General features: G+C 37.5%; 2 protein-coding genes across 8 annotated transcripts; one reads left to right on the top strand and one right to left on the bottom strand.

Moving 5' to 3' along the window:
• Positions 1-149: 149 nt before the first annotated feature.
• ccdc77 (coiled-coil domain containing 77) lies at positions 150-3,758 on the bottom strand. Its single transcript, XM_044125603.1, has 12 exons — positions 3,626-3,758; positions 3,326-3,374; positions 2,955-3,141; positions 2,716-2,858; positions 2,355-2,451; positions 1,830-1,917; positions 1,644-1,720; positions 1,335-1,483; positions 1,009-1,243; positions 753-878; positions 518-670; positions 150-424 (listed from the first exon to the last, which is right to left on the bottom strand). Exons 2-12 carry the CDS (start codon positions 3,370-3,372, stop codon positions 278-280), a joined length of 1,449 nt encoding a protein of 482 aa, XP_043981538.1. The 5' UTR covers positions 3,373-3,374; positions 3,626-3,758; the 3' UTR covers positions 150-277.
• On the top strand, positions 3,014-26,493 carry LOC122836001 (harmonin-like). 7 transcript variants are annotated; one of them, XM_044125591.1, is made up of 22 exons: positions 3,014-3,071; positions 4,210-4,247; positions 6,428-6,495; positions 7,852-7,995; positions 8,075-8,213; positions 10,623-10,731; positions 10,821-10,845; positions 10,925-10,982; positions 11,076-11,264; positions 12,024-12,083; positions 12,258-12,314; positions 13,556-13,698; positions 13,997-14,062; positions 14,150-14,280; positions 14,426-14,481; positions 21,631-21,672; positions 22,214-22,267; positions 22,359-22,458; positions 22,832-22,941; positions 23,086-23,141; positions 23,283-23,410; positions 25,470-26,493. In XM_044125591.1, exons 2-21 carry the CDS (start codon positions 4,212-4,214, stop codon positions 23,374-23,376), a joined length of 1,737 nt encoding a protein of 578 aa, XP_043981526.1. In that variant the 5' UTR covers positions 3,014-3,071; positions 4,210-4,211; the 3' UTR covers positions 23,377-23,410; positions 25,470-26,493. The 7 variants fall into 7 exon arrangements, 6 of the variants coding, with proteins under 6 accessions (XP_043981526.1, XP_043981528.1, XP_043981524.1 ...); XM_044125589.1 differs by lacking the exons at positions 3,014-3,071; positions 4,210-4,247 and adding an exon at positions 6,189-6,292; XM_044125593.1 differs by lacking the exons at positions 3,014-3,071; positions 23,283-23,410 and having other exon boundaries at positions 4,113-4,247.
• The last annotated feature ends 1,014 nt before the right edge of the window (positions 26,494-27,507 follow it).

Here is a 27,507-nt window from a genome sequence, read left to right as displayed (position 1 = left end):
CGAAATATTTGTTTTAAGCCAACATAACTCTTAAGAGATTGGAGGAAAAAACGGAAGAAAGAAAAGAGGGAGGGTGAAAGGAAGGACAAAAGTCATATTAAGACAATGGGATCGATAATGATGTCTACAAACATATTAAAAAACGAACATTGATGTAAACGAATTTTATTGGTTCAAAGCACAAACGATTTAAAAAATGTAGTCAACATGTCAATAAAAAACAAACAATAGAAAAATCGGTAAAAGTGGAAATGGAAAACATTCGAGAAAACGTTCTTCAGCTGATTCTTAGTTCGTTTTCAAGTCCATAAATTTTGGCTTTCAGAGCCATAAGCTCATTCTGAACCTTTTTCGTCCTTGAATTAGTTTGCCGTACTTCATGCAGAATGGCTAGGTCCTGGTTGGGCCCAATGTTTAATGTGACCTGAAGAAAACAAAATGATTTAGGTTTTATAAAGCTTGTCATACAAATATTAAAACAACAACAAAAACAGATAGTCGGGGCATTTTTTTTTACCTTGAGGAGCTGTTTCTCTACATCTTTAAGCTTCTGTCTGAGGAGTTTTAGATCTGCCTTAAAGCCCTCCACCTCCATGGCCCTTCTCTTCTCCAAAGCCTCATAGCGCTGAATCATGAGCTGGAGGCGCTTGGCCATCTTGTCTGAACGCTCCTGAACAGAAACAGGATAATTCATAAGAAAGTCAAAAAAAAAAAAAAGCGCACACAGTCCAGACTTTCTCAAAGTAGCAAACCTTAAATATTTCTCTTCCTACATCTCCTTCCTCTCTGATTTGGGACAGTTCTGTCTCCAGTGAGATACATTGCTCTCTGAACATCTCTGCCAACTTGTGAGCTTGTTTCAGATCATCTTGTAAAGCCTGATAAAAAACAACAACAAACAAACAAAAAAAAACAGCACCAGGATAAACAGGTATTGCTTATTGATGACGCTGCTCAGTAAATTTAAATTAGGGTGTACAACAAAAATAGTCAAGTAGCTTTTATTACCTTTTTCTCCTCTTTTTCAGACAGCTCAGATCTGCTGCTAGGCTGCCAGGATCTTGTCAGTTCAGCACCGTCGAACCGGGCCTTTGCCCTCCTCAGTCGGTTGTGGCAAGACTCCAGCTCCCTCAGCAGCCGATCTTTTTCTGCAATCCAGCTTTTCTCACTGGCCCGAGCGCTAAATTTCTGCTGTAAAAAATCTTTTGTGCTTTCATGCAACAGGTTCTGAGTCTGCTGAAGCCTGGTGCGTAAACAAAAAATAAAAAGATTAAAAGTTACGGTAAGCTTTGTAAAGAGTACGACCCATAAATTTGGATATTAAAAAGACACACTTTTCACTCAGTGCAGCAATGCGTTCCTGGTCTCTATGTCGCTGTGCCTGAGATTCCTCTGTTATGATCCTCCGATCCTCGAGGAGAGCTTCTATCTGCTCTCTGACCAGACGCGTCTGTTCCTCCATCTGAGCCTGCAGCGCCTCCACCTGAAAACGCAAGCAAACACTGTAAAAATGACCATAACTTGAAGCGTTGTATTAATATGGGGGGGGGGAAAAGACAAAAGAGAAATAGATATCATTTTTTAACTTTTGTAGTGGCGCTTATGAGAGTCATAATTAACACGTTTTCGCAGTGGAGCAATACCTGCAGCAATAATGTCTGGTTGTCGTTCCTGTACTTCTCTACACCATCACAAGCAGATTTTGCTTTCCTGATAGCCTCTATTCAAACATTAAAATTAAGAGAATTTATTTCTTTGAAAAAAAAAAAAAAAAAAATCAACACACTCACTCAGACTGTTTTACATAAATAACCTAGATGGTTTCGAACCTTTTGTTGCAGCAGGTCTTAGTTTAGTTGGCCTTAGACTGAGATTTTCATCAAACATGGACTCAGGGAGCCTCTGAGTAATTGTGACCTGAAAAAGCAAGCATGACGTTGTCATTAGGGTTGTCTGCATTTCAATGTCATTTTTAACTGCCTTTAAAATTTAAGTGTAATTCTCTTAAATTTGAGTTAAGACGTGTACACAAAATTACCAAATAGTTTTACTGAACCCAAATCAACTATGACATACTTAATATTAAGCCACCAAAAGCACAGTGGAAGGCAGAAAATAACATAGCTAATCTTCAAAATAATTCAAACCCTTTAAATATCAGCCCATAGTCAAAACCTTGAAGATTTTAGAGTTATCGCAATTGTCTTATATAAAAAGGAAACAATAATGACAGTTTGTCAATTGAAAGAGAGGCTTCTGTTAAGCAAACACTATAGTTAAAAAAACATTTGTAACATTTTATACAATAAATGTAAAAGATATTAGAGATCTATGAATTAGTGATTCTGTTCCACCTTGTGTGGAGGCTCTTGGTGAAAGTACGTAATCTCTCCATCATCAGGGCCGACAAGAGCAAGAAGGTGTTGGATCTTTTTCCTGTCCTCCAACTCTCTGTAGCAATAAATACAAGAGTAAACATTGATGGGGGACAGCCAACATATTATATAGCTAACATATTCATCCCAAAGCCATCCTGTGTCTTAAAACATAAAAACAAACAAACAAAACAAAACAAAAAATACTCATATCATATTAATCACATACATTTAGTGACTTCACAGATCAAGAGTTGGTGGCCACCTAAAAAAGTTTCTGGAAAACCACAGATGAAAATAATTTATTATAATTGTGTTTTATCCAGCGCAGTGCACCCACCTGATCTTTAGTCTGTCATTTTCTGCATAAAGTCGGAGAGACTGCTCTCTCTCCTGGAAAAGGTAGACCTGCATGTCACTCAGAGCGTTCTGAAGCTGTGTAACTTCTTTTTCACGCTCCTGTACGTCATACTGGAGTTTGTGCTGGAAGGACATTGATACAGAATATTCCTTAAACGATTTAGGAACTCAGATACTCGGTAACGGCTGAGAACCTCCCTCCCCAAAGAGAACACGTACCTGATCCTCTGCGATGCTTTTAAACTTTTCCAGCATTTGCAACAGCTCTTCGTGTTCACCATCATACTGGGCGATCTTCTGTCTGTAGAACTGCAGCAGCTCCCTGGAAGGACGCAGGTAAGCAAGACGCTCCTCTATGGGAGGAAGTGGGGAACCTAAATTTTTATTGGGGGAATGAATGTTGACTCTGTAGGACAAAAAGAATATGTGACTCATTTTGAAGATTATTCAACTTCATATTCAGTAATGTACCTGTGCTCATTTAACACAAATACTTATGATGACAGGACTATTTTTTTGACTGTGAAAGTGCACTGACGTGAAAACATTTTAAGAGACTAGATTTGTAGATTGGCACAAACATCTCTAACCTGCGAGGGGTTCCATGCTTTGCTGGAGATCCCATTCTTCCAAACATTTCTGAAAACGAGAGAAGAAATTATGCAGCAACATGACAGCAACAGTCAGCATCATGAATAAATGGAACCTAGTCCAAAGGAAGTTGTTGTAGTCTATCAAATATTTGATGAATTATAAGACAGTTTTGTTCATGCGTAATTAAAAATAGTGTTTGGTTTAAAAACAAGCCAGCACATTAATGTATAATAGCATAGTTGTTTCAATGACTGTCAAAGTATTTTTAAAGCGGTATAAAATGAACTGTTACATACAAGTAAAGACGTCGGTTCCAGAATCTGAGCTGTGTTGTTGCTCAGAGCAACGGCGCAGTTCTTTTTTAAATCCAGTGTGTTTCCGCTTCTTTGTGACTAACTGTGCAGAGGAAGTTGGGAGCGCCACCTATCTGCTGGGCTGTGCAATTTTCTAATGTTATCTAGTGAATCCATTACCATCGGATTTTTATTCATTTTAATCAAATTAATGTGACAAATGTGGTTTAAAGGTTGTTTCTGGAATAAAATTAAGAACGTTTGGAAAAGGACAGCAGCAGCTGTCCACAAACTAGTCAAGTTTGCCAACAAAAAGCGGTGACTGTATAAAATTTCAAAATAAAAGCAATTTTTTGACAGGTTAGTATAAATTAAACCACATAGGAAAGTCATTTAGAAAAGATTATTTTGTAAAAATAATTTATAATTGCATGATAACCACATAAAAGCCACATGAAAAAGTTCTTGGCGAAAAAATATCAACCGGAAACGCCTGTTTGGACTAACTTGACCACGCTGACTTTGGTCCTGTAAAACTTCAGCGACATCAGCGCTTCTCTAGTCGAACTGTTTTGTCTTTCTCTCAGCGATGGAGCGGAAAGTTGCTCGAGAATTTAGACACAAGGTAAGATAATAAGCTTTTTATTATATATTCCAATAATGTCTTAATAAAATGGTATTATGTTACGTGGTTGTTTATTGCGGTGTCTCAGGTGTCTCCACCGGAGAGGATGTTGCGCACACAGAGGCCTATTTCTGAAAGAGATGAATCAGTCAGAAATTATTTTAAAATATAGTTGGCTTAAAATAGCACTAACAAGAAACCAAAGTTGATTCAGGACAATTTGTTTTATATGTTGTTTATCTTGATCTAGATATTTGAAGACAAAAAAAAAAAAAAATTTTGTCTCGAGAGGTACTTTGGGGTGAATCTTGTTATTTTGGGGTATTTAACATTCCTTCATAATAAAAGATTATTAATGTCGACAGAAATTCCCGTCAAAATTCTATCGTGCAAAAAGTATTATGTACTTACAGATTAAACTATTTTAAAACTTGGGTGGACTTAAAAAGTGAAGAGGAAATTTACTGTTTAAAACGCCTCAATGGAGCAAAGTAAACCTAAAATTATTATAGACCTACAATTAATTCAGATAAATGGTCATATTTTGATTATAATGAATAAAATTAAGTTTCAGCTCCTTTTCCACTTTTAGCCATTTTTCATGTGTTTTGACAACATTTAGGTTAAACACATTTTAACCTTTGATTTTTCCTGCTGTTGACAAGTCATATTATTTAGATGAGCCTTTGAAACTATCAAATACCATTGAATAGTTGAGAATGGAAACCTGATATGGTTGGGGCATTTTTATCCTTGGAGCATGCAGGGATCACCACAAAGCCATCTGTGCTGCCAAGCGGGGGCCATATTGTCTCTACAAAGGGCAACATAGCATTAAATAATGTGCCACATATGAGCGTCCAAGCAGAAATAATGAGATAATTTATGGGTTTAATTAGAGGCTCTCCACAGTTAGTCTTTTGTTGTTTTTCCAGACGCGGTCATATCTGCCCTGATTCAAAATTATTTTGGATTGTTGTTTTTTGTGGCTTAGGACCCACCTGAGCTGTTGATTTAATCAAAGTTTATGTAAAAATGTTAATCATTACAACACTTCTTTTACGTGAATGTTGTATAATCTACTCCTAAGCATACGTTGCCCTTTGATATAAATGCACGACACACAGGGAGCTCCAACGTTGTTATTTTATGATTCCAAAGTCTGTGGTTCAATTCAAGGCAGGGCTAACCATTTCCTGCAGCACTAAGCAACAGACATTTACAATGGTCATAAAGTCAGGTGTGTTTTGAACACACCCATTTCATTTTGATGCCCTGTCGTCATCAAATATTACCATCAAAAATACTTGTGCATGTCAATAAATTGGAATGACACTCAAATTATTCTATTTCAGTAAATAAATTCAAAGTGTAAAGCTCATTTATAGGATTAGCTGAAACTATGTTTACACAGACTATATACAATTACATAGCTTTTTTCTTTTCTTCTCAATTTCTGACATTAGATAAAATTAAGTCTTCCCTATTTAATGTCATGTCGGATTGGAAAACATAATCTCACTTTGGTTAATGTCAGAATTAGGAAGAAGCATAGTTTTTATACTTTGTCCAAGGTCAGAAGGAGACTGATGATTTTTAATACCTGTCATCATAAAAAAGTATATTTTTTAATGTAGTGTATGTAAATATTTCATGACTATATTAGGCTCAGTTTTTTTCACCAAATTTCTGAAATAAGTTCACCTTTTGAAGATATTCTAGTATAGTCCTTTAATCTTGTTGGAGTTTAAGATAAGTTTGTGTGCGGATGTTGGGTGTCATGTCTGTGAGATGTAAGTTGACACTACTGACCTTCCTCTTGCTGCCTCTCTAGCTATTATCTCCTAGTGCTTTGATGGAGAAGGACAGCGGTCATAGATTCAGATCATTTTCACCCTTACTTCCTCTGCTTGAATTAAATCAGGTTCTGAAATTACTTTGTGATTTAGCGAAAAGTAGCTAAGGGATATCAGGGTGAAATGTGCATCAGTGATTGGCCGAAGCGTTTCCTGAAAACCATCCTGCTGCACCTGAGCCATCATCAGGTTAGTAGATGGCTTCGGCTCCTTGTGGCGTTGGCGGGACCATGGGTGGGACAGAAGTGACTGTGTGTGTGTGTGTGTATGTGTCGGTGAGCTGACAGAAGAAGGATGGTGCCAGATGTTTCTTTTTTGTTGCAGGTGGAACTGCTGATTGAAAATGAGGCAGAGAAGGATTACCTTTATGATGTTCTCCGCATGTATCACCAGTGAGTACCATCTGTTGTTTCTCAGGTGGTCGAAGTGTGTGTTAGTTGCTGTTTAAAACCAGATATCTTTGTATAAGTAAACTCCTGTAGGGTATTTATTAGAGCTTGTCATTTAGGGAGAACTACTTTGAATAAAAAACAAATAGTCTTGAAGTAAAGCCCTTATTATCGATATGCTGGAAATCAGTTTTACTTTTAGTTTCGTCTTATTTATAAAATGTTTGCGATATGTTTTCTCATTTAATCTGAGTTGTCTTGCATCTTTTTTAAAGCTTGTTTCTTACTGAGATCAGAGTAACTGGGTGCACCTTATGAGGCCAGTAGGCTAAAAGTCTTTTAGGTTTCAATTAATCTTTGTACAGAAGCAGAGTCCTATGGCCTCGTTGGATGAACCTCTGATCCATTTCCATTGTGCTCCGACAAGCTTGACTAGTTATCCACAAAAGCTCTTTTTTATGCTCATCTTTCAAATGGAGCTGAAATGACACATATGCATAATTAAACAAGAAGTGTAGTTTCTTTTCTCTTCTCTTTTGTCTCCATCTGAATTGCAGCAGAGAGAAGACTGGATTATCTTTTCCATTAACATACAATGACATATATATTCTTGATCCTTTGCTTAATTAATTACTATTATCTGTATTATTTTTAATTTGCTATGAAAAAAATCTGGTTGCAATGTAGAAACTTGTGAACTAGTAAATTAGAATTCAAATTCTATGGTCTTCTACTGTCTGGTTGAAATGATTCTGTGCATTAAACGTTATCTAATTGTATAATCGTAATTATTTTGGGGCATTCGGGTAGGTTGAACTGCTTCATTCCCTTTTTTAGATGATTTTTTTTTAGAGTTTTAAAAGTTAAATATTTATTGTTATGCAGTCATGGTAAAAACTGCATCCCACTATGGTTGCTTACTGTATGACTTTGCTATAAAAAACACAACTTTGCTTCCACCTTCACAAATTTCATATTGAAGTTTCAAACATTTCATTTCAAGCAGGTTGAGTTCATTTCTTCATGATATTCCTGCGCAGTTGGATTATGGTAATGCAGACATGACTACCTGCATGCCACAACAAAATGAGCTGAAAGTTGGGTGTGGTCTTTCAAGAATTATTAAGCATTGCAGTTTCCCTCCCAAATCATATGAAGCACCAAGGGATGATGGTCAAAACCTATTTCTTATATTCCTTTGCATATCAATGTCCTTTAGCTTAACTTTCTAATTCCTCCATAAATTTAAACCCTGACAATGTTTTCTATTCACTCAACATTTCATACGTTAGTTTTTTCCACTTTGAGGCAAAAGTAATCCACCATAGACTGGTGTAACCCATTCTCTCTCTCTTTCAGGTCTATGGATTTGCGGGTGCTGGTGGGAGACCTGAAACTGGTTATCAATGAACCGAAACGGCTTCCGCTGTTCGATGTGATCCGGCCTCTGATCCCACTCAAACACCAAGTTGAGTACGACCAGTTCACACCCAAGAGGTCAAGGTGAGTGCAGGACACCATTTTAGCTGTTTTGCAGTCTCAGCTGTTATGTGTCTTAGTGATAAACTTGATTAAACTTCAGGAAGCTGAAAGAGGTGCGTTTGGATCGAACACAGCGTGACGGACTGGGTCTCAGTGTTCGAGGAGGACTAGAGTTTGGCTGTGGACTCTACATTTCACAGATTGTCAAAGATGGACAAGCTTACAATGTTGGCCTTCAGGTACGTAGATATTAAATAAAGATTTTTTTTCTTTCTTTCCGTTTTCTTTTCTACTTGTAGCACACTTTAGGAGAAAAAATTGCACATATTAAAATCAAGAAAAATATATCTCTTACCCTATTCTAGTGTGTTGCAAAAGTTCTTAGATCTTTAAGCTTTTTTTCTATGCCGAGTTAAACCAAAACCTTAATGAATTTGATCAGAGTTATGTGACACAAAGAAGCACATAATTTTTATGTAGATGGTTTATATGGTTTTCAAGCACCGCTGAGTCCATCCCCCACTTAGACCACCTTTTGCTACAACTACATATAAGTTTTATGAAGCATGACTTTCCGAGCTTTACACATCTACAAAGGTAATTTATAATCCAATTCTTCTTAGCAAAGGAGCTAAAGATTGGTTAGAAGGGATGGAGCACATTTGTGAGCACCTGTTTTCACGTTTTCCCCATATTCTCAGTTGAACTTTTACTAGACCACTGAAACTTATGAATGTGCTTTGTTGTAAACTATGGCCACAGTACTAGAGAGACTAAATGTGGCCCAGGCTCCTGAAGCAGATGCATTAAAAAAAAAAATCTTTAAATATCTTGTCACAGACAAACAAAATAATTACTATTTATTTACCAGATTTTTGAATTGACCTTAATTTGTATTAATTTGGACCATCAACATCCATCAACCTTTACTTAGAAGCAGACTTTAGAATATGGATTGGTATTGACAGTGTTAGTCATTTTTTAACATATTGGTCTGACAAATAAAAGTGAGCCAATATTGAAACCGATAATTATTTCCATATTATTACCATTTATCCCTGTAGGACGTTGGTCATGTAGTATTTGATCATGTTACAGTGAAAGTGGTGCTAGCGGTGGTCTTTTTTAATTGATATCAGTACTGGGTATTGATATTAGCTCATATTTTTCATATTGATGCGTCCTTACTTTAAACAATCCCCCACCCAAAAAATCTGAAAACTGGATGCCTTTTAGACCTTTTTATTTTTTAGATCTGTGATGATTTACAGAAATCCTTTTCAGAAAAAAATCAACACAATTTTGTTGAGTTTATTATTTGAGCAGATAAATATAATAATAAATGTTACAAGCAGTTTGTAATTAATTTAAAGAGAAAAGGCAGTAAGTTCTTCAAACTTGACAATTTTGGCTCTCATGATAAAGGGTTTGAAAAACACTATTCTAAACCATTCCTCGGTGGTCCTGTCAGTACGTTTATGATCATTTTCTCGGAGACAAAAAAACCTCTGCACCTGTCACCACTCTTGGTCATGGTAGGTTTGCATTTGTGTCAAACCATTCCTAATAAAAGGACTATTTTTGTATTTTGTTTAGTAGTATGTGGAACCTGAGCTGACCATGCAACACACAGTTTGAGTGACTGTAAAATCAGAACTGTGTTCTAAGGATCCACGAGGTGGAGTAGATCCCATTTACTCCCAAGATGGCTCTGCTCCAGAAAGTATTCATAAAAATCCCTTCAGATTTGTGTTTTAAAACAGATCAGATGTCATTTCTATCTCTATTTGCTCAGTGTGGATATAACAGATGGAACGGTTCATAATGGTGTCTTTGGAGCAGACTGGATCTTTTCTGCCCTGCAAGAGTACAAACATACAATCGGTCTCAAATTCTCCAGCTGTGTTGTTGAATGTAATGCTCATGAATAGTGTGCCCCTAATGAATTGGCAGATTGTGCTGTTCTCAAAAGAACATTGAGTTACTCAAATTCATTCATTCCGTAGACAGTTCATCATGTACACAATTACAGGGGAAGAAATGCAGGCTTAGAATCAGATTTGTTTTATTTGTGATTTTCCTTTTCACAAAACATTAATATATTCATTATCATGCCTGGTAGAAAGAAAGTGAAGCTCAAATAATTAGGCAGATGGTTAAGTTAGGACACAAAATGCCATTTCAGCACCAGAATTTGAGTGTTTCTATTTAAGGTCAGTCCCTGTTTCAGAGCCTCTGTATTATATATATATATATATAGTGTAGAGAGAATGATTTGTACTAATAGTAGACTAAAGTATTAAAGGAAACTTATGTTGCAATCACATGTTTCTACTGCAGGTAAGGGAAATGTTAGTGAACATCTTCTTGTAAGACATAAACTAAAACATTTTTGTAAAGAGACATTATTTGTTCTCTTCTTTTCAGTTCCTGTATATCAGGACAATATTCTTAGAAGCTTATTGCAAAAACGATTTAGTGAAGAAAGTATCACTTCCAAGACCAACTGTAAAACTAAAATGAGTTGTATAAATCAGTAGGTCATGGCCTGTTGAGCAAACAGGAATGTAAAAATGTTGGATTAGCAGAAACGTCAGCAGATTCATTAAAATGAAAATGTCAGTTTTAAGGTCTGCACTGATTCACAGGTGGGTGACGAGATCGTGCGAATCAATGGCTACTCCATCTCCTCCTGCATCCACGAAGAGGTCATCGGCCTCATCAAGACCAAGAAGATTGTCTCACTCAAAGTTCGCCGTATGTTGACTTTTGTGTCATCTGTACCAGAAAGAATATTTAATACTTCACTATATCTGTGATTTATTATTCATTTGTCTTTTATACAGATGTGGGGATGATCCCAGCAAAAAGGTCAGGTTTATCAATTCGTTTCTTTGTCCTGCATGTCCAAGAACAGCTGACTTATTTTGTGTGTTTTTGTTCGCTCCAGCTCATCTGATGAACCCTTGAAGTGGCAGTTTGTGGACCAGTTTGTTTCTGAGTCCAGGGTAACAGGCTCCATATTTTATTCATGGCTTTAACCGTGTATAAAAAAACCTCTTGTTTTTTTTTATTCAGTTGTTTTGTTTGCACTGCTTCAGGAGAAGAGAAGCAGTGTGGCCGGCTTGGCGTCTATTGGTGGGAAGGAGATCAAGGAGAAGAAGGTTTTCCTCAGTCTTGTGGGAACTAAGGGTATGGGCATCAGCATCTCAAGCGGCCCAACCCAGAAACCTGGGATCTACATCAGCAACGTCAAGCCAGGCTCCCTCTCTGCTGAAGTTGGACTTGAGGTGATTTCTCCAACAGGACTCTATTATGTCTCCGATAAAGGAGAGTAAATTAAGCAATGAATAATTCTTTCTTAGTGTGTATATTATCACTTAATTGCATTTTTAAATAATTGATTAAATATTGGTTCAAAATAACTTCATTCTGCAACAATAAAACTACTGTAATCAATAGGAATTGTCTTAATACTATTGCAATTAACTGTAATTACTGTAAAAAGTGTACTGTAAAAATTCACAAACTACAGTTTTAATAGACTTAATAAAGTAGAAGAAAGATCTGTGAGTTATTAAAGGATACATTACTCTAAGAATAATTAATTTTCTTGTCTAACAAGGTTTTAATTTCTACGATGCCCTCTAGGGGACAATGGAGACTTTTTTTCCTTTTGAGTTACCTCGCAAAAGTATTGTGTTCTCTCGCAATAATTGACTGATTTATATTTGTAAGAATGTTTTTGAATATTATTCTTTTCCTTTCCTCTTTTCTTTTGTCTCTCACTATTTTGTGCTAATCTATCACACAGAATTCCAGCGCAATAAATAAAAATAGCATGTTTTTGTTATAATGCAACACATGTGAAAACAGGCTGAAAATGTTTATTTTAAATAAATATGCATACATTAGCTTTGTGCTATTAAATGCAAATAAATTATTAAGACAAATCTTCTGCATGTAAGGACATAGTTTATGGTTTTTATTTTAATTTTTCCAAAGTGTTACCCCTCTCATGCAGTCAATGCTTGCTGTATCTACTGTAGGCTGGAGACCAGATTGTGGAGGTGAATGGAGTGGATTTCACCACTCTGGACCACAAAGAGGTGATTTTGTTCATGACAACATCTGTCATCATTTTCATTATTTTATATAGCGGCACACACACACAATACATATACCTGTAGCTAATTATAAATCATAAAGGAAAGACTGGCTAAGAGACAGTCTAAGAAATTTGAATTCTGACTTTTGTGTTTCTTTTAAATCTCATTTTTAAGGCTGTGAAAGTCCTGAAGAGCAGCAGAAGTCTCACTATCACAGTTCTGACAGGAGCTGTAAGTACACACCATGTTGTCCAATAACTGCTTATACCTTTTACAGTGCAATGTTTTGTACTTTTTCTCATATTAAAACTCATACATTAAATTATAATGTAACGTACATAATTATAAGACATTAATTAGATTTAAATTCTAAAGTTTATTTTGTTTAAAAGGATTCAAAAAGACTTAATTTGATATAACTCAAATACATTTGAGTGAACCTCAATGTTCTTGATCAAATTTAAAATTCTGCGACAACAATAAAACACTGCTGCTAAGCAACTAGTACTGTCGTACTTATCTTTATTTGTGGAGTGAAAATCCTGCAACTGGGATGAAAGTTTAATTGTTTGCAGGCCCCTGTGGTTCACTTGACAGAACATCTGTCATGACTGCAAGACCACAAACATTATTTTCTTTCTTCTATGCATCACTCTGAATAATGTGCATTCACAAAACCTTTCCATTATATGCAGCTTAGAAAAATGTCCGGAGGAACAACATTTATCCTCTGTAGAGTCACTTGACAGATTGTTTGCTCTTGCAGTCAGTGATGGGGACTGTGTAAGTGAGACAAGCAGTCATGTCTTATTATTGTCTTCCTCGGTGCCTGTCTGATGCGTTTATCCGTGAGTTTGTTTTGATTTGGAGGTTGCATCCTCCATCAACGGATGGAATGGAAAGAATGGGCTGTGTTCCAAAATCAGACAGCTTCTGCTTGTGTGCCACGCTTTGTGTCTTTTCTGAAACAGTACTTATTGCATATCTGCAGAGGGAACACTGCAGCAATAATTATATGCAGTAGGCAGAACAGTCATTGGAAAAAAGTGCTTTCTACACCAATGAATCCTCTCTACGATGATATAATGGCAAAGTTTCAGTGGTGACTGGGTTGTCAACTTGTTTAAATCCAACTTTTTTGTGCTAGGACACAACAAGTGCTGTTTTGTTAAGAAAAAAAAATAAAGTGAAAATGAACATATCCTCGCTCATTTCATAGAATATAACTTTTTACAGACATGGTGTGACTATTTCTGTAAAAGAAGGATGTTTGTCAGTTTGTTGTTTTTCATGTTTTGTGTTAGCACAAAGCTGAGAAGGAAAGACATCCCTAATGACCTGAGAGAAGCATTTCTTCACCAAGACATTCTCTGTCCTATCTCTGTATTCGACCTGTGTACCCGACTGAACAATAGCTGCATATAAAGGCACACTCTGATTTTTTTGTCTATGGCCGGTTTTCACTCTCTTAGGGAAGCGAGTTGTTTGTGACAGATGAGGAGCGCCTTGCAGCCGAATCCCGCCGGGAGGTGGAGAGGCAGGAACTGATGCATCAGAAGAAGGTTGCAATGGAGACCAACAAAATCATTAAAGAGCAGCAGGAGAAGGAGAGACAGTGAGTGAACTACACAACCTATAATTAGCTTCCCCCAGACACTGATAGATGTTCTGTTTTTTAAAACAAAGGAAGCGGTCACCCGGGCATTTGCTGCATGACTATTTGAAATCTTGGAGTAGCGAAATTTTCTTTCAGCGTACAAAAAAGGATTACTCTCCTTTTTTCCCCCTGTGTTTTATATTTAAAAATGATAAATTGCGTCTATAAACTTAACATCATATTCCCTGTATTTATAGTCCTGATGTCTGAACATAGATTCATGTTGGGGTTTTGATGTTTCTGATGTTTTTTATAGGAGAAAGATGGAGATCTCCCAGAAAGTAGTGGAGGAAGAGGAGCGCTATAAAAGCGAGATGAAAAAGTACAAAATTGTCCATATTCAGTGAATTAAAAATATATTTGTTGAGCTTTTTAGTTTTCTTTAAAATTGACTAAATATCTTCTATAGTATTGAAGCTGTAGAAAGGAAACACAACAGAGACTGGGAGGAAGACTGGGGATCCAAAGACAGACCAAAGAGTCCCCGCGCTTCAAAGAGCCCCTCCCCGGAGATGAAACCTCCAAAGGCCAAGAGTTCACGTATGATCAAAAGTTTAAAATGCATGAATCCTCTGTTCCAAACTTTCCTCCTCTTGTTTCTGTTTTACTCCAAATGTTCTTTTCCTGCATGTTTCCGTTTGTGTCTGCTGGTTGCTGTGCTGTTTTCTACGGCCTCTTCTCCTAGTTGATGGAGCCAGCTCCTTCATAGAGGAAGAGGAGGAAGATGAGCAAGACAGCCAAGTGAGTTTGGAGTTTCAGGTGTCATTTATGCCAGCTGCGCTAATTGACACACAAAAGTCTCAGATTTCCTTTGACAACATTAATGTAACCATGAGAGCAGACTTGAAAATTTCTTCACATTGTTCCCGATTTGCAATCAAAGATTTTACAAACAATTTTCTGCCAACTTCAGCAGAATTATAATTAACAAAAGATATTTTTTAAAGTTTCTGGTTGAATAGAATATAAAATTTTTCTAAAACAGCCCAAAGTTACAACGCCAACTCTTTCCGCATGACTGAAAAGCTACAAACACAGTGAATTATTAGTCAGAGGTTTTAATAAATCAAACTAAAGTTAAATAAATACCGCATGTCTCCTTTGCTTGTTTTTAAGACTTATTAAAGAGTAGCTCAATTTTATTGTTTTTTTTTACATAAACAAAGACGTAATGAGCACCACTTTATGGTATTTACAACTCGGAGTTCTCTGTGCATTTCTATAGACAAGTCAGTCCAACTCCCAGTTTGAATGCAGCTCTTATTATAATTTAAAATACAGTTTTTATCTTTACTTAAAAATCTTGTGCTACTTCCCAGCCAGTCACTGGCTCTCTGAGTGCTGTGTTGTGTGCAGTTTTACATTTCAAGAAAAAAAAAAAAAGCTAAACTGTATGGATTTTACTTGAATATAAACTAAGTTTGTGATTTAATTTTTCATGAAGAGTGTGTTCATCTTTATCCTTAGCATTTGGCTGGTTTTATCGATATGAGGGGAAGCTGCCTTCACTGCGAAAGGTACAGTCATCTGGTTGTGTTGTGTGAAGTGGATCTGAACAGTTTACCTTGAAATCTGACATTTAAGTCAAATGGTTGGAAATGACCAAGGATTGTTTTCTCAGATTTTCTTGTGTTGGTGTTGCGCCAGTTTGTGTTTGTATTATTTAGTTGGTAGTTGCTATGTTTTATTGTTATTTTTTGCATTCTGCGTTACCCATCTGGTGGTGCCTCAGAAAGGAGAAAAGAAGAAGAAGAAAAAGAAAATGTCCAACACAGACACACTGCAGGAGCAGCGAAAGAACAAGAAGGAGATGGAGTTTGAGCTGAAACTTGCCAGAGAGAAGGAAGAAATGCAAGAACGGGAGAAACAACTAAAGATCAATCGGCTGGTCCAGGAGGTACGAAAAGATGTAGTCTCAGCTCAGAGGAATACATTTAATCAAACCTTCTCCTTTTTCAACTCACTTTGCTTCCAAGCAGTTGGCCCTGTAATCCTTTAAAGTAATCTTGACCGCAGGTTTGCAGTTTTCTGCCTTGTCTAACCTCACATAGACAGATTGACAGTAGAATTAATTCTCGCCAGCAAACAAACACTAGTTAAAAATCATTATTACCTCTGAAAGACTGCAACTGATTGTCGAAGCTTGAACAGAGGAGTAACAATGTGCTTTTCATGCTGGCAGTGCGTCTGGTTTTTACCGTTCTTGTTTGAGCCAAGACCTGGAGCTGTTTTGAGCCAAGTACGAAGCAGCTGGAACAAGAGTCTGCTCCTCCAGATCTGAAGCAAATGCTCTCAAATGAAAAAGGGTTAAAGGTTCTCTTCAGATGAGGAATCAGTTTCTGCTTTTGGCAAATCAGTTCAAGTGCCTTAGAGTCCTGGTCATAAGTGATAGTGGGATGGAGCAGGAGATTGATTGGAGCTAATCTGTGGGTGCTGTTCTGATTTGTCAAGTGGAAGAAAGACCTTTAAAGTTTGAAAAGCCTAAAAGCAAACCTCTAATTTACTGGCCCTTCTCTGTTCCACTACTTTTTGTTGCTAAATTACTTGATGTGTCTTTGTCCAGTGATGTTCAAGTTAGTCTAATTCTACTTACCTAGAGTGAAAACATATTAATCATAATGGGGAGTATGAGATCCTTTATAAAAGGATGACTGGGTTCACCCTTTGAGATCAGGTGAAGATCTCCATTATCCATTGGAAGTTTGGGGTAGAGTTTCAGAAAATCACCTGTTATAGATGTTAAGTTCACATACCACTGGGAGGTATACCTTTCATTGGGACATCCAGAATCCCTGAATACCTCCAGGAATACCTCTAGGGAATGTATCCCTAGAAATCAATAATATATATTCCTTCAGGCCTGATAGTAACCTTGGATCCCCCTGAATGATCTGGAGTTTGTTGTCTAGAGCAGCAGGGATCTAGACAACAAACCTCTTTAAAACCACTTTGAAAGATAGAAGCAATCTTCTATTTGGAAGCAGATAAAAATAAACGATAGAAATCTTTCCCTTTGTTACCCACAGTAATGTTGAAGAGCTTCTAAGTGAATCCAAATGTGCTGTTTATTGAAATTTCTGTTTTAGTTTGCAGTTTTTCCAGTGAAGCCTTGTGTCATGTCTTGCATGACAGTATGCGTGAAGGTTTTATTCTCTTGTTTGTAATTCTGGCTGGCTGTAACGCCATCCCAGGTCTCAGAGACTGAAAGGGAAGACCTGGAGGAGTCTGAGAAAGTGCAGCACTGGGTGGAGCGACTATGTCAGACTCGGTTGGAGCAGATCTCTTGTGTGGAGAATGAGTCCCCAGAGGTACAAAGTCTTCAGTTCGAGCCTTCTTATGCTCAGAGCTTTCCAACAGTTGTAGTTTGTTTCTAACATGGATGATTTTATGTAAGATTTTATATGGTTGGTGAAGTATTTCTTATTTGTTTGTTTGTGGCTTAAAGCTCTCCCCACCTCATTCTCCTGGCTCAGAGCCAAGGGTGAAGCATTTTCCTGGTGGTTTCAACCTAGCAACCACAGATCTGGACGACATAAACCTAGACGAGGTGGACCAGAGCCTGAGGGGACCTCTTAAAAAACTAGTCCCGACTCAGCCCTCCACTAACCACCCTCCACCTCCCTTGCCTCGCCCCCCACCCTCACCCAAACTGAATCCAACAATCCCTAAGTACTCCCCTCCCTTACCTCGAGTATCCCCACAGCGCCGGCCTCCTTCTTCCCCCAGTCCTAGGAAGCCTCCATCCTCTCCATCCACTTTGACACATAGGGGGCGCAAGCCTCGCGCACATCCCCAACATACACAACCGCGCCGCCCACCTCCCTCCAACTACCCTCTGCCATCTCAAACGTCTAGACCCCCATCTTCCCCTCAACCCACGCCACACCCCCATCCTCCGCCTCCCCCTCCTCCTCCGCCACCGCCACCTCCTCCTCCGCCTCCTCCCCCACAGCACTCTGAAGAACGTGAATACCGCCAGCATCACCACCACCACCACCACCACTTCCAGCATCCTCCCAGCCCTCCTGAACACAGGAGTGAGTGGGAAACAGGAGGCTACCTCCCCAGAGGGGGGATTTATGCATCCAACACCAGTGAAATGTCTCACCCCTCAAGTCCAAAGGTTTGACTTCTTCATGCTTCATGACAGAAGTATGACGAGTGCAAATTGCTTTTTCATTGTGATTTGCCTTTCAAATCATGAGTGTTTTTGTGTGTTTGTGTTCTTATGAACCTCTCTACAGCTTTTATTGGTAGAATGAACTGTCGAGATGGTTGCTGATGCTTAAGCCCAGTTCACACTACACAATTTTTTTGCCCCGATTTTGCCCTCACGACAATCGTAACCGATGATCCTGTGGTGTGTTACGACTGCAGGAAATGCTTTCTTCTAGTTTAATCTACTCTGATGTTTCAATCATTCAGTTTTCTGAAACAAGGCCCAGTATATGCATATACTCTACAACAACATCAACACAGCAAAAAAATATAAACTTATAAGTAAACGGTATCAGTTAATTAAACGACAAAACCGAAAAAAAAATAAAAACAGTATTTGTTATGAGAAAGAAAAAAACAAAACAACTCACTTCCATATTGTGGTGCAACAAATACAGTCTTTGCTCACGATGTCTCCAGTTCTTAATCCAAAGCTTTGATTTTTGGTTACGTCTTTTTTGGGGTTGAAATAAGTCCACAAACTAAAGTTACCGCTTCAATGTCGTTGTCCATGTTTGTTTACTCTAAATTCAAGTGTGGTAGCAAGGGATTTCATATCTGGAGTTGGAATGTCCTTGAGTGAAACACTCTACGATCGAACCCATTATATGTGCGATTTTTAATCGGCTAGCGTGTGGTCTCTCACGCTTTGAGAATTCTCTGACAATTCTAAAATCGTGTAGTGTGAACTGGGCATTGGCTGTGCCTCTGTGGTTTTTATAGAACATAGTGAGCAGGATGCTGCATGGTGTGTAGCGTGTGATGATATTTAAACAAAAGCCTGTGTGTGCTACTGTTTTGAGCACCCCGGAGTGGATGTTTTTCTGAATGTTTTACCATCAGATACATTGGCTATTAAATTTGTAGACATGCATGTGAAAATGTCAGGTTTTTGTAAAGTGAAACCCGTAGAGCTGGGGACTCAAACTGCATTCCTCAAGGACCGGTGTTCTGCCACTTTTACATGTTGCTCTGCTTCAGCACGCCTGGCTCCAATATAGGTTCACTAGCAGAGTTTTGTAGAGCTTAACTGCATGGCAGTGAGGCAGTTTAGCCATTTAATTCAAGCGTGCAGAACAATGGACACGTCTAAAGGTTGCAGGACTCTGGTCCTCGAGGATTGCAGGTTGAGATCACTGTTGTACCAAAATGGGCTTTAAAAAAGTATTATTTTAAGGGACTCCAAACCAATGTATCAAGGTTATTTTTTATATTTTTCTGGCATTTTTTTCTCCTTAATGTATTTTCTATTGAATTGTAGAAAGTATAATTCAAAGTGTATACTTCACTTTGAAGGTGGAATAAGTTTTGAAATGGAGATAGGAGAAAGCTGAAATATTAGCAAGAGTGTGAGTTCTTTTTAGATCTGCTGTGCACTTGGAGTTTGTGATGTATTAAGTAAAATATGAAATATGAGAAGTACTCTGGGTTGGGTGTTTGACATTTCTAGCATGCGCCAGACAACTGAAGGATTCCTTGTACTCTAGGTGATGAGAAACACCTCCCATGTCAGTCATATTTCCAGTTCAAGCAGTCAGCTGGTAAGCCTCCCTTCTTGTGAAAATTCACATCAACCTTGTGCTGTATTTGGAGTCGGCTGAGCTTTGTAAAAGTTTTGCTTGGATTTGTGGTCCAATAGCAGCTGGCTCCCAGTCCCCCTAACCAGAGGCGTCAGATGGCTCCCGTCATGTCGAAGCCCGTCATGCTGCCGCAGTCGCAGGCTAACCGGCCAGATCCACTCCGACCTGCTGTCCGTTCTGATGGCCTGGTATGAAGCTTATTAGGGTCATCTGGCACAGTGTGCCATCAGCTGCAGCTGCTATCAATGTCTGCCTCCTTTTAAGAGCCCTAGGAAGTTTTCCAGATTTCCAAACAGTCTGTTATTTTTATTTCAAACAAGCTAAATATTCTAGTATTTTGCTTCAAAACCTTAATTAAAAGAGGCAAATCAAGTTGTGTTTGCGGCATGTTGGATACGCTGGTAAAGAGCAATCATCTTTCCTGATTATAAATGAAACCTTAAACAGCCACTTTTGCATCTGAGCCATTAGTACCACCACAGGCCTCTACCTCCGCAGTGAGAGATAAAATGACACATATACAAATCTCTGCTAATTGTAGCTGCTGCTGCAGGTAGAAAAGGAAATGTACTCTCCTGTTCTCTCTGGGGATTGTAGGTATTGTGAAAGTCATTCCTCAGTCACATGTAGGCGCCTACTATTTCGGCTTTCTGAGTTTACGATTTGATTGGATCTGGTCAAGAAATGTAGAACGTGAAGCTGTTATTCCTTCATCTCTTTTATAGTTAAATATCTTATTGGTAAAGAAAAAAAATACATGAAGAATATCAGCCATCTTGGTCAAATATCTGTAAATTATTTTATCATAAACGGAATGCATTTAAGCATCCTTTCAGGGCTGCATCTGTTTAGACGGACATATTAGAGAAAATATATTTTGCTACATTTCTGTTACTCTGGGCTGTTTTTACTGGAACAACAAAGTCTGCTTGTTTCTGTGGACATATTTGATGCGTTGTAGTCAGATGTCAGTCTTCAATAGAGGTTCAAAGTTCCCACAGTGCCTGGAAACTGTTGAAGTATCAAACTGAAGAATGTATTTTTCTTTTATTCCTGCAATCTCACTAAAAACGTTGAACCGGTGTTGTGCTTCAGCCTCCAGAAATGCTTAAACGGATGGTGCCTTTCAACTCGTCTTTCAAATCAAACAAACAAGTAATCCTTTCTTCTTGTACCTTCCCTACTATGCTTGAGTGCTGCCTTCCTTTTCTAGTTTTACCTTCTTGTCTCCCTGACTGAACTCTCAGTGATGGCTTTTCCATGTTTTTTGCCCTGTCTTCTCTCTGCAGCAGTTGCACCCCAGCCTTTCCGATGAAGTGGTTCATGCATGACTGTATTTTTATTGATTGGGAGCAAACTATAGGGGCCATGAACATGTTTAGTATGGGAGTGCATGTCATGTGGTTGTTGTGTCACTAGGGAGGTTAATGATGTTTCTATTGCTAAGGAGGAATTTTACCTTCTGAATTCACCACTAAAAATGCTGATTGAAAACAGTGAGTTTCTGTAAACTTGTCATAACACTTCAGTTCTTTATGCATTACGACGGGACAGGAATGGCTTTTTTCTTATAGGTTTCATTAAATTTATATGATATTGCACATGCAGGTGGAGGCATGTTTACTGAAGTCAACTATTATACTACAATAAATAGAAACAAGGCATATATGGGGTTATTTTTACATCCCAGAGCATTTGTGCTGCAGCTGGAAATGAGTTGTTAGATTAATGTTTTTGTTTTTTTTTCTGCACTCTGGACTGAATAAATGTGATTTACTCACCCTGAGAGCTTGGTTCTGTTTCCTTCTTCCTCCTGTAAAATGAAATTGCTGCAGACTTGAAGTGGATCTGTGTTTTTTCCTTCTGTGGTTGAACAGAGAGTCACTCTTGTTAAAATGTGTCAGATTATTTTTGATTTGTGAGAAACTTTGCGGTTTTTCAGTGTTGAGGCTCCTGTTCAAGCTTTTACACTGAACTGGTTGTCAAAGGAAATCTGACCTCCTGTCACACAACTCATGTTCACTAAATGTTGTCTTCATTTGCTCTTTGTGTATTCGCCTTAAATTAATTACATATTGATCTTTTCTTTCAGGGATTTCAGAAATACGTGGACGACTTTGATCCTTACTCCATGGTATTGTATTCTTGGGCCACAGAAAAGAAAATTCAGTTCTTTTATTTGACAGAAATCATGCATAGAAACATCTATCTTATTTATTTATTTTTTACCCATCAACTGATGTGTTTAAAGAACTGTTTAAACAGATTAAAGAACTGTCTTTGTTCCTTTTATATTCCCAAACTATATATAAAATACAAAGACTAACCTTTGGTCTACATTGAATCTTTTTCATCAGTAAGATGAGTTAAGATATTGACTGAGACCAGTAACTGGTCACATTCAATGTCTCTCTTAGCAGAATCCCACATCCTCCGAAGTGTTACAGAAGAGATAAAATGCACTGTATATGTAATTATTCTCGACCAGCACTTCTCTATTTTAAAGCTACTAAAATCTGTACTCATGATTTCCTCTTGCTGGTTAAGTTCATTTGGAACGTGAACTTAACATGAGGTTACCATTTATAATGCCGTCAAGTCTGTTATTTCGTCACTTACATTTAGCCACAATCAAAGTGATTATTTTTCTCCTTCCCTGTTTTCTGGATCAATAGTTCTCCGCAGACCAGATAGATGGGCGAGATGTGAGATTGCTAAAAATCCAAACGGTAATCTTTATTTCATAGTTAAAACACAAGGCCTGATTTCACATTCTGAAACATGACTGATGATTTCTTCATTCTTCTTTTCTTTTTTAAGACCGGACAACTTGACCTTGCTCTGGAAGGGGGAGTTGACTCTCCTCTTGGAAAGTTGGTGGTGTCTTCAGTGTATGAAGGCGGTGCAGCCGATAAGCACGGTCAGCTCAATTCTTCGTTCCATGATTTAACTATAATGCAACCGTGTAGGGAGTTTGAAATATTACTGTTTGGAGCAGATTTGTTGCACTAAGTGATTTAAAATCATTATTTGTTTTACACTCACAGAATCAAAACAATACTTTATTCTGTTTGTTTCTTTTTTTAAAAACTTTTAACTCCTAATCCACTTTCGGCCTATTTTTATGTTTCAACACATAATTTGAACATTTTAGACCTGGTATGTTTTTATTCAACAGTTAGTTCCTGCACTGACTAAACTGCGCGTCAGTGATAATTTTAGGAAGGCCTTACTGCTGATTATTTTTGCATCTTAAATGTCTGTGTTGTTTCTTTGTGTTTGTGCGTTTGCAGGAGGGATTGTCTCTGGTGACGAACTCATGGCTGTCAATGGGAAGATCCTGATTGACGCTACTTTAGAAGAGGGACAAAACTCCCTGGCTCGGGCCTGGAACAGTGGAGGGGTATGAGACCACTTAGGAATTAGAAGACATACTCTGGATTTTAACAATATACACAGTTTAACTGGACATATGTTAAACATTCAGCTGAGGTTCTTACTTTGTATTGATTTAATCACAGAGATTTAAAATCATTTCACCCCTCAGGACTGGATCGATGTTGTGATTGCTGTGTCCCCTCCAAAGGATTATGAAGATGAAGTGTAAGATTTATTTTTTTTATGTTCCAATACGCTTTTGTTGCATTTTATGTGCTAAGCTATGAATCTTTTGAAATATGACCAAGTGGTTCAGTAGTTTACAGATGGCGGCTCGTGTTTCTGTGTGTGTGCATGTGTATGCAGCCCTAAGTCAGCATCAGTCAGTCCCCCTGTGAACAGAAAGGTGTTTGAAGGCAGTGCAACACTTTACAGACATGGCTATCAGCTTCAGCACTAGCCCCACCTCTCTTCCTTCCTCACCCCCTCTTCTGGTAATCAACCTAGCCTTCAGCTCTCATCTTCTCTGCTGCATGTCAGAGGAGAGGTTTGGTGTGGCAGTTGTTTTAGTTTTTGTTTTTCCTCTTGGCGACATGTGACAGTCTCTCTGACAACTTAAATACTTAAGACAGCAAGAGGATTTTAATGTTTGTTTCCTCTCATCCTGTCAGGTTTATGGCTCCTTGTTGCTTGGTTTGCTCCATAGAAAACGGTCCTGACTTTGAATGTACACTGTCAAAACGGGGATTTAAATAAAACACTCTTGCTACTTAAAGACATTTATAATAATAAGTGACAGATCACTTGGTGTATGTCCTGGATTCAGTGAGCCATAAACATGTTGTTAAATGTTCTCCGGTCACGGACACTCCAGACTCCTGCCAGCCTTCAGCAGTTGTTCTGATTGATGTTGTTTCTTGGACTGTTGCATGTCTTCAAATCTGTTCCAACCTTTGAGTCTGAAATGTTTTTTTGTTTTTTTTATTTACTGTCACAAGATTACATCCACTCATCGTATTAGTTTTGGGCTTTTGGTCATTCGTTTGAACTTTTTGTAGCTTTTCATAAACTACTATTAACATTTGAGTAAATGTCCTAGAGGAGGTTGCAGACAAAACATCAGTTGTGGTCATCAACAAGCTTCTGGAGTAATTATGACTGACATTTTGACAACTATAAACAATTTGAAATTGTTTTTCTGTTTTATGCCATTCCCAAGACATAATATTATCCTTTTTAAAAAAATCCTTTTCCAAATCGGATTTGATGTTCCATATCAGGTTTTTCTGTATAGCTAATGATTTAGGACTCAGAGTAACAAGTCATGGCCGAATAGCTCTCCTTGACTCCAAATTTGTTTTCATTTTTGTCGTCTCACTTTAGAAAACATTTGGTTGCTCCATAAAGAGCATTTACAAATTTCAAACATGCTTCAAGGTGTTGATTTTAGATTCTTTACTGGGAGCAGCAGGTTTCATCTGGAGCTCTAAGCTTTATAGTAATTCATATGTGCAAAAAGAATGGCTTAAATAAATCACTAAAAGCTCAAAATGAATATGAAATGCTGCATGATGTCTACATGCAAATTTTTGACAAGACCTGCATATAATGTGAGAGATGCACCAATTGCAGTTTCCAGGCAGATTCTCGTCTTGATTTTTTCCAAAAGAGCATAAAAACATCAAAAGCTGTTTTACTACTTAAAAATATATATTACATGAAATGCATATTATTCAGTCTTGGGTTAAAGGTCCTCAATTTTATTATTATTTTTTCTAAGCTGAGATCTATTATATTCTCCAGGTTAATGATCAGAAATTGCACCTCTTCATCTTCTTCTTTTTTTCTTTTCTTTTTTTTTTTTTTTAATAGGTCTGAAATAAAAAAAATCACAATGTTAAGAAGTATTTTTCTTTGTCATATTTCTTTTAAATATTCTGCAGCAGTATCCACCATAATTTTATTCAGGATTCAGGACATAAAGGACTATAAATCCTTTAAAAGGACAACTAGTTTACAACTACCAGCTGTTCTTATGCAGCTTAAGATAGATGGGTAATGAACTCCCTCATGCTGTATATAAGCGAGATGTAAAATTAACAGCATAAAAGAACGTACTCAGAGTTTCAATATTATCATCCTATTTTCCTTTTTTGAACTTATTTTCCCCCATATTTTTTAAAAGCAATCTGTACTGTACCTTTTCTTTACACCTGTCGGATGTTCACAGTTACTTAGCTGTGATTTATTGAGATTTGTTGGGGGAGGAAGAGATTATTTTGAGGACTGTTAAACTGAAAACCATCAGGTCTCTACAGAACAATTTGTGCATCTCTAGATACTTTTTTTGCATCCCAGTAGTTTGGAAAAAGTGACTGTCTTGTAGCTCATTTGCATTAGTACATCTGTGTTTGTTGTGGTTACTGTGCAGTATCTATAATAGGAAAATGACAGATACATGTTTGTCCTGTTCATATTGCATTACACTTCAGATAAAAGAAAAAGCTCCTATTGTTTAAATTCTTTTATTAACTTTGCTCCTTTCTCCTGCAGGACATTCTTCTAATATCACCAGCCATTAAAACCAGATTCATTTGGAGGAACCTCTTCAATGAGAAGACCGAGAGGCTCTGTGCTTTTTCTGCTTTGTCTCGCTTTGGGACCGAGCCAAGCTGTCATTCAGACTGACGCTGCACTGTCGATAGCCATTTTCACTGTCTTGTTTTGTCAATAGATCAAATTTCTCCCTTATACCTCTTCCCTTCTGCAAAGACTGGAAATAATTGACTTCTATTACGCTAGCATCAGTCACTATGCAAATGAAGGAGGAATTTGAATAAATGATCAATAATGCACTCAGAATTTTCTTGGTCAGACTAAAAATGAGATTCTCCTTGAATATTGATTTAATTGTTTTTATTTTAAAAAAGGGTTAACAGATTTATATACTAACTCAATGCTGTAAATATAGTATTTTTAAGTAAAAGTTATGTTTGCATCTATCCTCTGCAGAAATATACATATCCAGTAAATAATCCACATTTTTGTTTAGATGTACAAGAGATTGGGGCTCTGAATTAGTATTTTATATACAAGCGATGAAAAAAAAAAATTGCACTGTCTTTAAGTTTGTGGGGTTTTTTGCACTACTATATAAAATAATCATCTGGAGTTTTCATTTGCTTCATCAAACCTCAAGTATGCAAAAAAACATGACAGATTCTGTGGTCTCATTACATCTGAACAGTTGCGTAAGCAGTACATTTATAGAGCCCAACAGATTCAATGACTTGACTTTGTCTTTTTCTTCATGATATGAGCCGGACCCTTCAGACCTTGACCTAAATCAGATGCTGAAGTGTCAGCTTAGGGTCTTAAATCTTCAGAAATGTCTTCTTTAGTTCTGCTCGGTTGTTTCAGATGAAGGGTATTTTCAATTTTTGACAGTCATGAGCAAAAGCAACAAACTTGAGTTCACCTTCTACGCCTGTGGAAGCATCTTCTCAGCTGTCATCGTCCCGAACAGAACGGCCATTTGCTCATATTTATTGATGTGAGGTAGTGAACTCACCAGACGAATAACAGCAATAAGTGAGGCAGGAACTAATCATTTACTAAATATAAAATAAAATAAATTTCACCAGAATGAAGTTTTGAAATAATGATTTAATCCATTAAGGAAAATAAGTTATTCAAACCAACCTGGCATTGTATGAAAAAATTATCCTGTTACCAAGTAATGGAATAAATACAGGTAAATACTGTTTAATGCAGCATATGTTTTCCAAACATTCCTCCTATTTAGCATTTAGTTTTCTTCCTTTTTATGCCTTATTCATTTCACAATCAAGTTCAAGCTGCAGCCAAGGTTTCTTTAAACATTGATGTTACTCTATTTTAACATATTAAATTAATCATTTAACTATGAACTGTTTATTGATTTTTTTTACCGCCCTTTCTATCTTGTGATTTTCTTTTTTTTCTGCGGTTGTATAGATTTATTTCATGAAACCATTTTTGCATTTATGTGTCTACAGGGGGCAATATTGGACGTTTTTGAATAGCGACAGGCCATAATTTAGATTGTATTATAAGCTTGATGTTAGCAAACATGTCACACAGAATTAATGTCAATGTTTTTATTCATGCTTTTTAAATATATATATATATATATATATATATATATATATATATATATATATATATATATATATATATATATATATATATATATATATATATTGGAAAACAGGGAAAAAAAAAGAGGAAAAGAGGTCGAGTGGGCGCAGTGTGTAGCAGTACATGTGTTGGGTTTGCTAATCGGACAGCTTCCCTCTGGTCTTATATAACCGCTTTTTGCGGTCATCCTCTCTGGGTTCATTGTGGCGTGGCGTTTGTGAGCTTGGCTCTGTGACCTCCTGCTGCTACAGTTCATGGCAGATTCCAAAGGTGTCTTCCAAAGGCCTTGCATGATCTGCCTCCTTCCTTCCTTCTTCTTCTTCGTCCTGCTCCTCCTTCCTCGCCTCCTCCCCCTCCACGAGCCCCGGGTTCAGCACCGTGGACAGCTCCCAGCATCCGCACGCAAACCGCC

The sequence above is a fragment of the Gambusia affinis genome, linkage group LG08 (assembly GCF_019740435.1).
Source record: "Gambusia affinis linkage group LG08, SWU_Gaff_1.0, whole genome shotgun sequence".
Lineage (NCBI taxonomy): Eukaryota > Metazoa > Chordata > Actinopteri > Cyprinodontiformes > Poeciliidae > Gambusia > Gambusia affinis.
This window is presented reverse-complemented; position numbering and strand designations above follow the sequence as displayed.